The sequence below is a fragment of the Anolis carolinensis genome, chromosome 4 (genome assembly GCF_035594765.1).
Source record: "Anolis carolinensis isolate JA03-04 chromosome 4, rAnoCar3.1.pri, whole genome shotgun sequence".
In the NCBI taxonomy this organism is placed as follows: Eukaryota; Metazoa; Chordata; class Lepidosauria; order Squamata; family Dactyloidae; genus Anolis; species Anolis carolinensis.
In genome coordinates, this window is record NC_085844.1 from 120,907,881 (window position 1) to 120,919,931 (window position 12,051).

The 12,051-nt window shown below is 42.9% G+C and overlaps 1 protein-coding gene across 1 annotated transcript in view; it reads left to right on the forward strand.

The window, feature by feature from the left end:
• Positions 1–6,844: 6,844 nt before the first annotated feature.
• bmp6 (bone morphogenetic protein 6) overlaps positions 6,845–12,051 on the forward strand; it is a 119,129-nt gene continuing 113,922 nt past the window's right edge. Inside the window, exon 1 of the mRNA XM_062977706.1 lies at positions 6,845–7,866. Within this exon, the coding sequence (XP_062833776.1) occupies positions 7,329–7,866 (538 nt within the window). The 5' untranslated portion in view covers positions 6,845–7,328. The remainder of the gene's footprint in view (positions 7,867–12,051) is intronic.

Here is a 12,051-nt window from a genome sequence, read left to right on the forward strand (position 1 = left end):
GCTGCATTAAACCTCCGCTATGAGTTCAGAGGCTAAAAGGGGGTTATTTGGCACATGTTGATCAAGAGGGTGTTCATCCTCCGAACCAAAGACAAAAAATATTCAATAGGGTCAAAAGACAATGAGAATAGACTAGAATAGACTCGTGGAATCAGTGGGATTTACTCAAGCATTGGTTCTCTATTCAGAAAAGGATTCAATAGATCTACATTAATTGGAAGAATCTAACAACAATTCAGACCTTCTTTTTCATACCCTTTCCCTCCCAAAATCCTCGATACTGAGTGATATAGAGTGTTCGTTTGGCACTTGGAAGATCCAACCCCATTGTGTTGTGAACTCCAGTGGGTGATGTTGGCCAGTTATTTACTTTTAGCCTAACATAGGATTTCTGTTGCATTATTGTGAGTGTGGGATACTCTGTAGGAAAGGGGTGGTGTAGATGGCAAAACAAATCTGTAGCTAGACTGCTGTTGCTACAGTCCTTTGTCTCAAACTGAAATATTTCCAACAAGAAATATGGATAATTAAGACTGTTCATGGAACTGAGAAAATCTAGGCTATACCTTGTTGACTATGTATATATTTTACAGTTCTCGTTTATTTCTGTGAATCCAAAATGTATTGTTTCTCCAATGGCTAATTGCTCCAAGGAATGTCATCACTAACAGGATTGGACAAAATTGCAACTTTAGTTATATAGTCCTGAACAATGGGATGTACGGTGCACTATGTCTTGAAGCCTATCTCTGAATTGCCTTGGAATTTGAAGAAATATTATTGTGCCAATGTGGGGAACGTTTGGCTCACCAAAGGTTTGGTCTACAATGCCCACAATCCCTTACCACTGGCCATGGCAGGGGGGACTGATGGGATTTGTAGGCCAAAACATCAGAGTGTGAAAGATTCTCCAACCTTGCTCTTGGATAAAAAGTTCAAGGGGAAAAAAGAGAACACTGTTTTCTCATCCATAAGCACTAGATATTCTCAGAAAAGGCGGAATTTCCCAAACTCATTTTGTCCCTTTCCTATCTGCTGTATGAGCCAGGAGCTAGAATAGTGTTCTGCCTTGTATCATTACAATGGAGTCTCGCTTATCCAACCTTCACGCATCCAACGTTCTGTATTATTCAACACAGTCTGCCTTTTAGTAGTCAATGTTTTCAATACATTGAGATGTTTTGGTAATAAATTCGTAAATACAGTAATTACTACATAACTTTACCGTGTATTGAACTGCTTTTTCTGTCAATTTGTTGTAAAACATTATGTTTTGTTTCTTAATTTGTAAAATCATAACGTAATTTGATGTTTAATAGGCTTCTCCTTAATCTCTCCTTATTATCCAACATTTTCAGTTATCCAACATTTTGCCAGCCCATTTATGTTGGATAAATGAGACTCTACTGTATTGCAAAAATACTGAACAATATGCCTTGTTCTTGGAGCTGTAGGTACTATAGTCACAATACTCTTAATGTTTTTAGAAATGTAAGTGAAACTCTATTCAAAACATACTTTGTCTTCTTTATTTGGCTTGTCATGCAAAGGAAAATATGCCTGTTATCTGAAAGGATCTTTTGGAACGAACAAAGATTAACTACTTAGTTTATGAAAAAAAGGCCTGGTTTTGAGTTCATGGACTTCCTGTTAAAGTTATTCACAAGTTATTATACTTCCTGTTAACTACCCTGCTTGTGAAATAAGATACATTGTTTTTAGTATGAAGGCCTCCATAAATAAGTTGTAGAAGAGAGGAGGAAACACATGTGAAGGATATATAAACTTATTGTGTCTGATTGTCTGCTCAAGAATTTCTCTGCTGGCAGTCATTCAGCAAGGGCAAAATGTTTGCTGATTCTTAAGTTGTATTTTGAAATGGACATAATTTCTTAAAGAGTTATATGTAAGAGTGTAAGTTGATTTTTTAAGTTGGACAAGCACACTTGATTAGAACAAAAAGGGCCCTGTGTTAACAACTGAGTAGAAGAAATTTCAGTAAATGGAAATTATCCCATTAGCACTGGGCTGTGGAACATGGCACCTGTTGATATTCTTACGTCCACGTTGTTCTGAAAGAGTGGCAGCTTTTTTGTCTGTTGTAACAGGTTATTTTTAAAATGGAGCAGGTTTCCAAAACTTCTGGTCTATGAGTGTAATCGAAGAAGTTGCAATCTCTAAATCTTTCAGTCTGGAAGAACTTTACTAAGAAAAGTGAGATAAAGATAAACCCAGTCTCAGAAATTATGAGAAATATTCAATTAGTAAGCATTGCATTCCTTCATCTGCACCAAGCACTAATTTAAGATGCTCTTCATCAGGAGATATTAAGAATGATTAATGAACACAAGGTATTCTCAACACTCAGATTCCTATGAAATAGTCTAACTGTGTTTTATAAAAGTTGGCAGAATTCTCAGGCAAACACTGTTTCTAGAGGTCCACAAAACATTTGGTCTTCTTATAGATCAGTGGTTCTAATCTAAACCATTTTTGCTTGTTGTGTATATGTTATGCACTCCTTCAAAAATCTAATGAAAAGTGTGGTCCCTCTTCAAATAAAAAATACAGGTCATTTTACAGATCATTTATTGCACTGGTACTTGAATTTTTTTCATATTTACAGAATTACAGTATTTATTCTTTACCATAAAATTCAGCTTGACATAAAAAAGTAAGCATCCATATTTTTGTATCTGGTTCAGGAATCACAATATCAAAAACACTATCTATTAGAGTGCTTTCACGTTAATGACCTGCATTAAATTTTGTTTTCACTAAGTCTAACAAGAGACCTTTATATATTTAATCTCTACTTTTTAGGAAATGCCCTATGCCTTTAACAACACTAGCCTAAATCCTGTTTTGTCTCAATTAGAGTCAGCCTGTAGAATCAATTGTTGTATGATGCGTCAAAAGTTTTCATAATAAAGAAAATTAATATATCATCACATCGTAGCTATGTGCCTTGGGGACAAGGCCCTTCTCATTTTCGTGTGGAAGATGAACCACATGTCAATACTTAAGGTGCTTTAGTGGTATTTCCAGGCCCCAAACTTCTACACATCTTCCTTTACTTGCTTCTGAAGCATAACCTGCAAAAGGTGTGAGGTTGAGGTCTTTCTCTTCTTCCCTAGGACTGTTGTGTGCAGGCTTTTTTGCTATCACTGTTGTGTGCCAACCATAAAATGACCCTAATGTAAATCTGTCATGGGATTTTTTTGACAGTATTTGTTCATAGGGAGTTCATCGCAGGCTGAGTGTGACTTGCTCAAGATCATTTGGTGAATTTCCATGGTTGAGTAGGAATTCAAGCTCCAGTTTCCTGGAGACCTAAACATTTAAACTGGGTTGTTGTCTGTCTTTCGGGCTGTGTGGCCATGTTCCAGAAGTATTCTCTCCTGACGTTTCGCCCACATCTATGGCAGGCAACCTCTGAGGATGCCTGCCATAGATGTGGGTGAAACGTCAGGAGAGAATACTTCTGGAACATGGCCACACAGCCCGAAAGACATACAACAACCCTGTGATCCCGGCCATGAAAGCCTTCGACAACAAACATTTAAACTACTACAGCATGTTGGCTCTTGGGACTTTTGCTTCTGCACCTGAATCTATGAGGTCAGGGAACAAGACATCTAGGTTCACACAAGGTGATCCTGAGCATGAAATTTCCTACCTCCTACAGCTCTGTGTAAACTGGAAGTCTACATGTTTTGGTTCTGTTAAGTTAGCATAATTATTTGTAGCCCAGTTAACTATGAATGTTTCCCAGAAACCGGTGTCAGTCAATTCAGTAGCACCTGTACATAGGCAAGCACATATAGGATTATCCACTGTTTGCCATTTTGCTCTGAGTAAAATACCCACCCCCATTCCAAATCTTCATCTGTTCCTCATTATGTATCTTTCACATTGCCTTCCTATTTTTTCTCCTTGTGTTTTTTTCCCCTTTCACCCAAAATAGCATTTTAAGCTTCAGAAAGCAGGAGGAAAAAATGAAACTATTCAATTGAAACTGTTACTTTATTGCCTAAAAGTCAGCTATTGCCTAGAAATAAACCCACATTGATAATATTGATCATGATAATAATATGGTTGATGGTCCAAAACTTCCATTGGTAATTCCTTGGTAGACTGATCCCATGCCAATGATGACAATACAGTCGTCTCTCCATATCCACAGATTCTGAATCTATAATTTCAGTGACCCATGACTTGAAAATGTTTTCAAAAATTGCCAAATTTGAGGTTGCCATTTTGTATAAGGGACGCCGTTTTACAAAACCGTTGTAGATAAAGCGACTTGAGCATCCATGGATTTTGATATCTGTGAGGGTTCCTGGAACCAAACTCCTGTTGATACCAAGGTCCCAGTGTACATGATTAACACGATAATAACAATGTGGATGATAATAATAACACTATGCAACAAAATTTGGAAAAAAAACCCTGTTCCTGGTTTGAAACAGTTATTTCCTTTTTATTGTGGGGTCCTTATTTTGAAAGTAATTGTTATACATCAGAAACTTCGTTTTTATGGCTGCCACAAACTATGATGAATTGAGATATTCATTGAAAAACTATAGCCTTCAGGATGTCCTGCAAAAACAAAGGTTTTACAGTTCAATACACCTTTTCCATGTTTTTATGATAGAACTACTGAAATTAGGAAGCGGAATGTATAACCCAAGAACAAAAATTGTGTTACATAGTATAAAAATAACATTGATGATGATGATGATACAAGGGCCAGCATGCTGTTATGGTTTTAGCACTGAGCTGTGCCCCATCCACACTGCCATATAATGCATCCTGAAACTGTGATCATGGTAGACTCAAAAATGCAGTTAAGTGGCATTATATGAGTCTACACTGATCATAATGCAGTTTCACAATGCATTATATGGTCAGTGTAGATGGGTCATTTGAGGCCAGGATTCAAATCCCTGCTCTGTCATGGAAACACACAAGCAACACTCATTCTCAGAGGAAGGCAATGGCAAAACTCTTGTCAAGAAAACCCTGAGATAGGTTTCCATTAGTCAGGAACTATGCTTGAGGGCTGTTATTGCCTCAGCCCCCAATTCCGTCCAAGTTCTATCCAGAAGAAGATAGAACTTGGAGGGAAGTTCTGAACTTTTCCTTTTGCCTCTTTGCTCTGCTTCCATCTTGAGGTGCTTCTTGCACTCTGGGAAAGAGCAGAAAAGTTCTCGAAGGCTGTCATGGCCGGAATCACTGGGTTGCTGTGAGTTTTCCGGGCTGTATGGTCATGTTCCAGAAGCATTCTCTCCTGACGTTTCTCCCACATCTATGGCAGTCATCCTTGGAGGTTGTGAAGTCTGTTGAACACTAGGCAAGTGTGGTTTATATATCTGTGGGATGTCCAGGGTAGGAGAAAGAACTCTTGTCTGTTTGAGGAAGGTGTGAATGTTGCAATTGGTCACCTTGATTAGCCGCAAATAGCCTTGCAGCTTAAAAGATTGGCTTCTTCCTGCCTGGAGGAATCCTTTGTTGGGAGGTGATTACCTGGCCCTGAGAAGAAGTAATCAGAGCCAGCTAATCACCTCCTATTAGCTATTCAATGCTAATTTATTATATTTTATTTATCGTATCAGAAATGAACCTAGAGAACAGTTGTAATGTATTTAAAAACATAAAGTTAAAAACTTGGCATTATACTAGATTTCCTTTGACCAGTAGCTGGCCACTTGGAGTGTTTCTGGGGTCACTGTGAGAAGATCCTCCATTGTGCATGTTGCAGGGCTCAGACTGCATTGTAGTAAGTTGTTTGTGGTTTGCTCTTCTCCACACTCGCATGCCGTAGACTCCATTTGTAGCCCCATTTCTTAAGGTTGGGAGCCTCCGGTGGCTCAGTGTGTTAAAGCGCTGAGCTGCTGAAATTGCAGACTGAAAGGTCCCAGATTCAAACCCGGGGAGTGGAGTGAGCGCTCGCTGTTAGCTCCAGCTTCTGCCAAACTAGCAGTTCGAAAACATGCCAATGTGGGTAGATCAATAGGTACTGCTCCAGCGGGGAGGTAATGGCTCTCCATGCAGTCATGCCAGCCACATGACCTTGGAGGTGTCTACGGACAACGCCAGCTCTTCGGCTTAGAAATGGAGATGGGCACCAACCCCCAGAGTCAGACACGAATGGATTTAAGGTCAGGGGAAACCTTTACCTACCTTCTTAAGATTGGCTCTGAGTCTTGTGGTGTCAGAGTACAGTCTGTTCGGCACCTTCCAAGTCTGTGTTCCCAAAAGGGAGTCTCTTATTTGGTATCAATGCTAATCAAGCTGGCGAATTGAAACATTCACATCTGCCTCAAACAGACAAAAGTTCTTTCTCCCACCCTGAACATTCCAGATATATAAACCCCTCTTCCCTAGTTTCCAACAGACCTCTGAGGATGCCTGCCATAGATGTGGGCGAAACGTCAGGAAAGAATGCTTCTGGAACATGGCCATACAGCCAGGAGCAGAAAAGGTTGAAACCCTGAGCGAGAGGCGACGCCCCCGCCCCGAGAAGGAGAGGCTCATTCTCATTCGCCGCCTCCGCTGCCCATCAAAGCAGCCCATTCCCCTTCCAACTACGAGGAGGAGGCGGGACTTGTGCCCAGCTGGCGCGTGGTCCTACCTGCCGCACGCGGGATTCCCCAACTGGCCGCGCGCAGGAGAGGAGCGGAGAAGAGCGGAGCGCGCGCGTGGGGCTGGGGTTGATTCAACCTCGCTTCTTCATTATTATTATTATTATTATTTTGTCCTCTGAGGGAGAAGACGCGGCGAGTGGAAGGGGAAAGACCTTCGACAGGGAACCGAGCCGAAGAATTTGAAGGAAGGGAAGGGGGGGGGGGGAGTGGAGCAGAGAAGTTTGTGTCATTGGCGAAAGTGGAAAGAGGCGCAAACGTGAAGAGGCTGAGAAGGGGGAAAGGGGCGCGAAGCGAGATTGAAAGACGGTTCAAGGAAAGGAGTTGATTTGGGAGGCGTTTCTCCCACCCCTCAAGAAGTGGTGTCACTGGAGAAAGTGGACAGAGGGGCAAAGAAGGAGGGAAAAAGGGGCGCGTAAGAGGGATTAAAAGGCCGTCCGGGGAAGGGAGTTGATTGAGGAGGCGTTTCTCCCCTTGGGAGAAGAAGGAAGGCTGAGGAGAACTTTCTCCTCTTCGGGCGCTCTGAGGAAGACGACGACGGAGTGGGAAGGGGTTGGCACCTGAGCAGAGAGAGACGGAGGCACGTCTTGGCATTCCTCGCGGCATGGCGTTCCCAACGTCGAAGGCTGCCCCCAACCCTGACCTGAACTGAGGGCGAGGAAGGGGGCGGCACTGGCAGCCATGCCTCTGGGGCTGCGCGGGCTCTGGTGGTGCTTGGCGCTCTTCTGCAGCAGCAGCACCAGCTGGGGCTCCTCTCCGCCGCCCTCGCTGCCCGCCTTCCCCGCCCTGCTGCGGACCCCGGGCCTGAGGAGCCCCGCAGGCGGCAAGGACCCGCCTCCCTCGGGCTTCCTCTACCGGCGCCTCAAGTCCCACGAGAAGCGGGAGATGCAGAAGGAGATCCTCTCCGTGCTGGGCTTGCCGCACCGGCCCCGGCCCTCGCACGGGCTGCAGGGAGAGGCGCCTCTCTCTCGGCTGAAGCCGCACCAAGGGCGCCCCTCGCTCAACTCCGCGCCCCTCTTCATGCTGGACCTCTACAACGCCCTCTCCACCGAGGAGGAGGAGGAGGGAGGGCGGGGAGAGACGGCGCCCCTGCCCACGGAGATCCCCTTCCCGCGCAAGGCTCTCCTCAGCCACCCGGGCGCCTCCCCGGCCCTGGCCAGCGCGCAGGACAGCGCCTTCCTCAGCGACGCCGACATGGTCATGAGCTTCGTCAACCTGGGTGAGTTTGGGCAAAGGGGGCGGGGCCTTCGAGGAGCAGCACCTGTTGTGAGCCGCCGCGCCTGCGCAGTCCGCCAAGCAGGACGAGTGGGGAGTGGGGAGCATTTGTTAGACCGCACAGCAAGGTATACCGCTTTATTTTATTTATTTTTTATTTACTACATTTACACCCCACTCTCTCTTACCCCGAAGGGGACTCAGAGCGGCTTACAAGTTATATGTACATACAAGGAGCCCCGGTGGCAGAGTGTGTAAAAGCACTGAGCTGGAGGCCGAAAGGTCCCAGGTTCAAACCCTGGGAGCTGCGTGAGCGGCCGCTGTTAACTCCAGCTCCTGCCAACCTAGCAGTTCGAAAACATGCCAATGTGAGTAGATCAATAGGTACCGCTCCGGTGGGATGGTAACGGCGCTCCTACTATATATTATTATAAAATAATATAATATATTATATATATTGTATTATATTATATTATTAGCATAGCACAATATTAGCATTACAATAGCTAAAGGTTTCCCCTGACGTTAAGTCCAGTCATGTCTGACTCGGGGGGGGGTTGGTGCTCATCTCCATTTCTAAGCCGAAGAGTTGTCCGTAGACACCCTCCAAGGTCATGTGGCCGGCATGACTGCATGGAGCGCCGTTACCTTCCCGCCGCAGCGGTACCTATTGATCTACTCACATTTGCATGTTTTCGAAGTGCTAGGTTGGCAGAAGCTGGAGCTAACAGCAGCCGCTCACGCAGCTCCCAGAGTTTCAACCTGGGACCTTTCGGTCTGCATTACAGTAGAGTCTCACTTATCCAACATTTGCTTATCCAACATTCTGGATTATCCAACGCACTCTGCCTTTTAGTAGTCAATGTTTTTGTAGTCAATCTTTTCAATACATTGTGATGTTTTGGTGCTAAATCCATAAGTACAATAATTACTACATAACTTTGCTGTGTATTGAACTGCTTTTTCTGTCAAATTTATTGTAGAACGTGGTGTTTTGGTGCTTAATTTGTAAAATCATAACGTAATTTGATGTTTAATAGGCTTTTCCTTAATCCCTCCTTATTATCCAACATTTTCGCTTATTCAACATTCTGCTGGCCCGTTTATGTTGGATAAGTGAGACTCTACTGTATATACAATATATCATATTGTTACCATAGCACAATATTAGTATAATATAGTACTATGTTGTTGCTGGGGGAGGGGCCCCCAACTGATGGCAAGTCTTAATAGTGTAAATTAATTTTAATTTAAATGTCTATTTATGTTTCACCTTGATTTCATACAATGTTTTATACATATTATTCATACACTAGCTTGGGTACCCGGCATTGTCCGAGTTATTTGAAAAAGTCATTTTTTTAAAAAATTGTACAAAATGCATAAAGTGTTGTCGAAGGCTTTCACGGCCAGAATCACTGGGTTGTTGTGCATTTCCCGGGCTGTATGGCCATGTTCCAGAAGCATTATCTCCTGACGAAATCCACAAACATGTGGACAATTTCAACAGAAAGTAGGAAACCATGAAAATGAACAAAATCTGGCTAACAGTATTAAAAAACTCTAAAATCAGAACAGTAAATAAAGAACAACACTCTGAAAACAGAGGAATTACAGACATGAATTACAGACACCTCAGAACAAAGGATTCCCCCATGCAGGAATGAAGTTTGCAAGGCCATTAATGCTAATCAAGGTGGTTAATTACAACATTTACACTGGTCTCCAACAGACAGGAGTTCTTTCTCCCATCCTGGCCCTTCAATGGATATATAAACCTCCCTTGCTTAGTTTTCCAATATACCTTGCAATCTCTGAGGATGCCTGCCATAAATGTGGATGAAACACCAGGAGATAATGCTTCTGGAACATGGCCATACAGCCTGGAAAATGCATAACAACCCAAAGTGCATAAGGTTGTGTGTGAACTACAACTCATATCATGCTACGTTAACCCGCTGAAACTCCATCAGTGGTTAAAGTTTGTCATGTTTGGAAAGTTTGCTCTGTAGATTAGTGGTTCCACACATATATTTTTTTACCAGGGACCATTTGACTAGAAACCACTTGACTAGGAACCACTTGACCAGGGACCACTCTTTAACATTAGTACCAGAGCCCCCGATGGCACAGTGGATTAAAGTCTTGTGCCAGCAGGACTGATTACTTGAAGGTTGGGTTGCTGACCTGAAGGTTTCCAGTTCGAATCCAACCCGGGGAGAATGCGGATGAGCTCCCGTCCATCAGCTCTAGTTCCCCATGCAGGGACATGAGAGAAGCCCCCCACAAGGATGGTAAAAATCTCAAAACATCCAGGCGCCCACTGGGCAATGTCCTTGCAGATGCCAATTCTCTCACACCAGAAGCGACTTGCAGTTTCTCAAGTTGCTCCTGACATGAAAAATACAACAACAAAATACATTAGTACCAAAAGGATTACGAATTAGTTTTTGGTCAACTTTAGATTCACTTCAGTTATCTGGGGTGCTGATTTAGAAATTGCTTTGGATAGACCACATCAGCTCATACATCATACAGTTTCTGAAACATAACATATGCCATCCAGTAATCGCCATCTCCTCGCCCACAGAAAACTATATTTAATAATCTAAAGCTGATGTGGTCTGTCCAATGCAATTTTTGAATCAGCACCTCAAATAACCCGATGAACAGGCATAAAATGAAAACACCGCAAATATTTTTTTTGGTTGGGCTGTGTTATTGTTTGTAGTTGTAACGGTGAGTCCACAGACCATATTTAATTTGTGTGGACCACTGGTGGTCCATGGACCGCAAGTTGGGTACCACTGCTCTAGGTGCATCATCGGTGGGCTCCACATGGTCTTTGGCTGCAGGGTGAACTACAGCTCTCACCATGATGGATCAGTTCCCCTCAAATCCTTCAGTAGGTTCAGTTGGTCATGGGGTTCTGTGTGCCAAGTTTGGTCCAGATCCATCATCGGTGATGATCACAGTGTCTCTGGATGTCAGTAAACTACAACTCCAAGAAATGATGGTCATTTCTCCCCAAACCCCTCCAGTATGTTCAGTTGGTCATGGAGATTCTGTGTGCCAAATGTGGTCCAGATCCATTGTTGGTGGGGGTCACAGTGCTTTGTCTTGATGCAGGGTAAACTACAACTTCCACCCTGTTGAGCCAGTCCCCCAAATCCCTCCAGGATGTTTAGTTGCTGTGTGTCATAGGAAAGGGTTAAGGGAGAGGCAGTGGGCGGGGTCATGCAAATTCCACACCAGTAGAGAGAAAAGAATACGGGGAAGTGGCACCCACTGTAACCTGCAATGTCATTAGAGGGAGTGCTTTTGGTGGCTCCTCAGCACTGTGAATTATACCGTTTGTGGAGGCAGGAGCCTGTCTGTGAAAGTGGACACCCCAGCCACATACACACAGATTTTCACTTTTATTATGTGTATAGATTAGACTGTTGTTTAACTTAGTATTGTGTTTTTAACATGTTGGAAGCCACTTTGGGTTCCCATTGTGGGAGAAAAGCGGCATATAATTATCATTATTATTATTATTATTATTATTATTAATTATTTCACACAGGGCTTCCATTTTGCTAGCAAACCGGAGGCTAAAGCCATGCCCATAGCTAGAAAAAAATGGGAGGGGTTGAAACTTTTCCCCCGAGATGACTTTTCAGGCTAGTGTCTCCTATTTATTTATTGTTTCAGATGCAAATTGAGAATACAGTTCTAATGTATTATTTATTTATTTACTTACTTTATTTAGTGCATTTCTACCCCACTCTATCTCACCCCAAAGGAGATTCAGAGTGGCTTTCCGTTTGGCAATTCAATGCCACATAACATAAAAGCAAATAAATATGCAACACATTAAACAATACAATCATAAATAAAACCATATACAGTAGAATCTCACTTATCCAACATTCGCTTATCCAACGTTCTGGATTATCCAACGCATTTTTGTAGTCAATGTTTTCAATACTTTGTGATATTTTGGTGCTAAATTTGTAAATACAGTAATTACTACATAGCATTACTGCATATTGAACTACTTTTTCTGCCAAATTTGTTGTATAACATGATGTTTTGGTGCTTCATTTGTAAAATCATAACCTAATTTGGTGTTTAATAGGCTTCTCCTTAATCTCTCCTTATTATCCAACATATTCTCTTATCCAACATTCTGCCGGCCCATTTA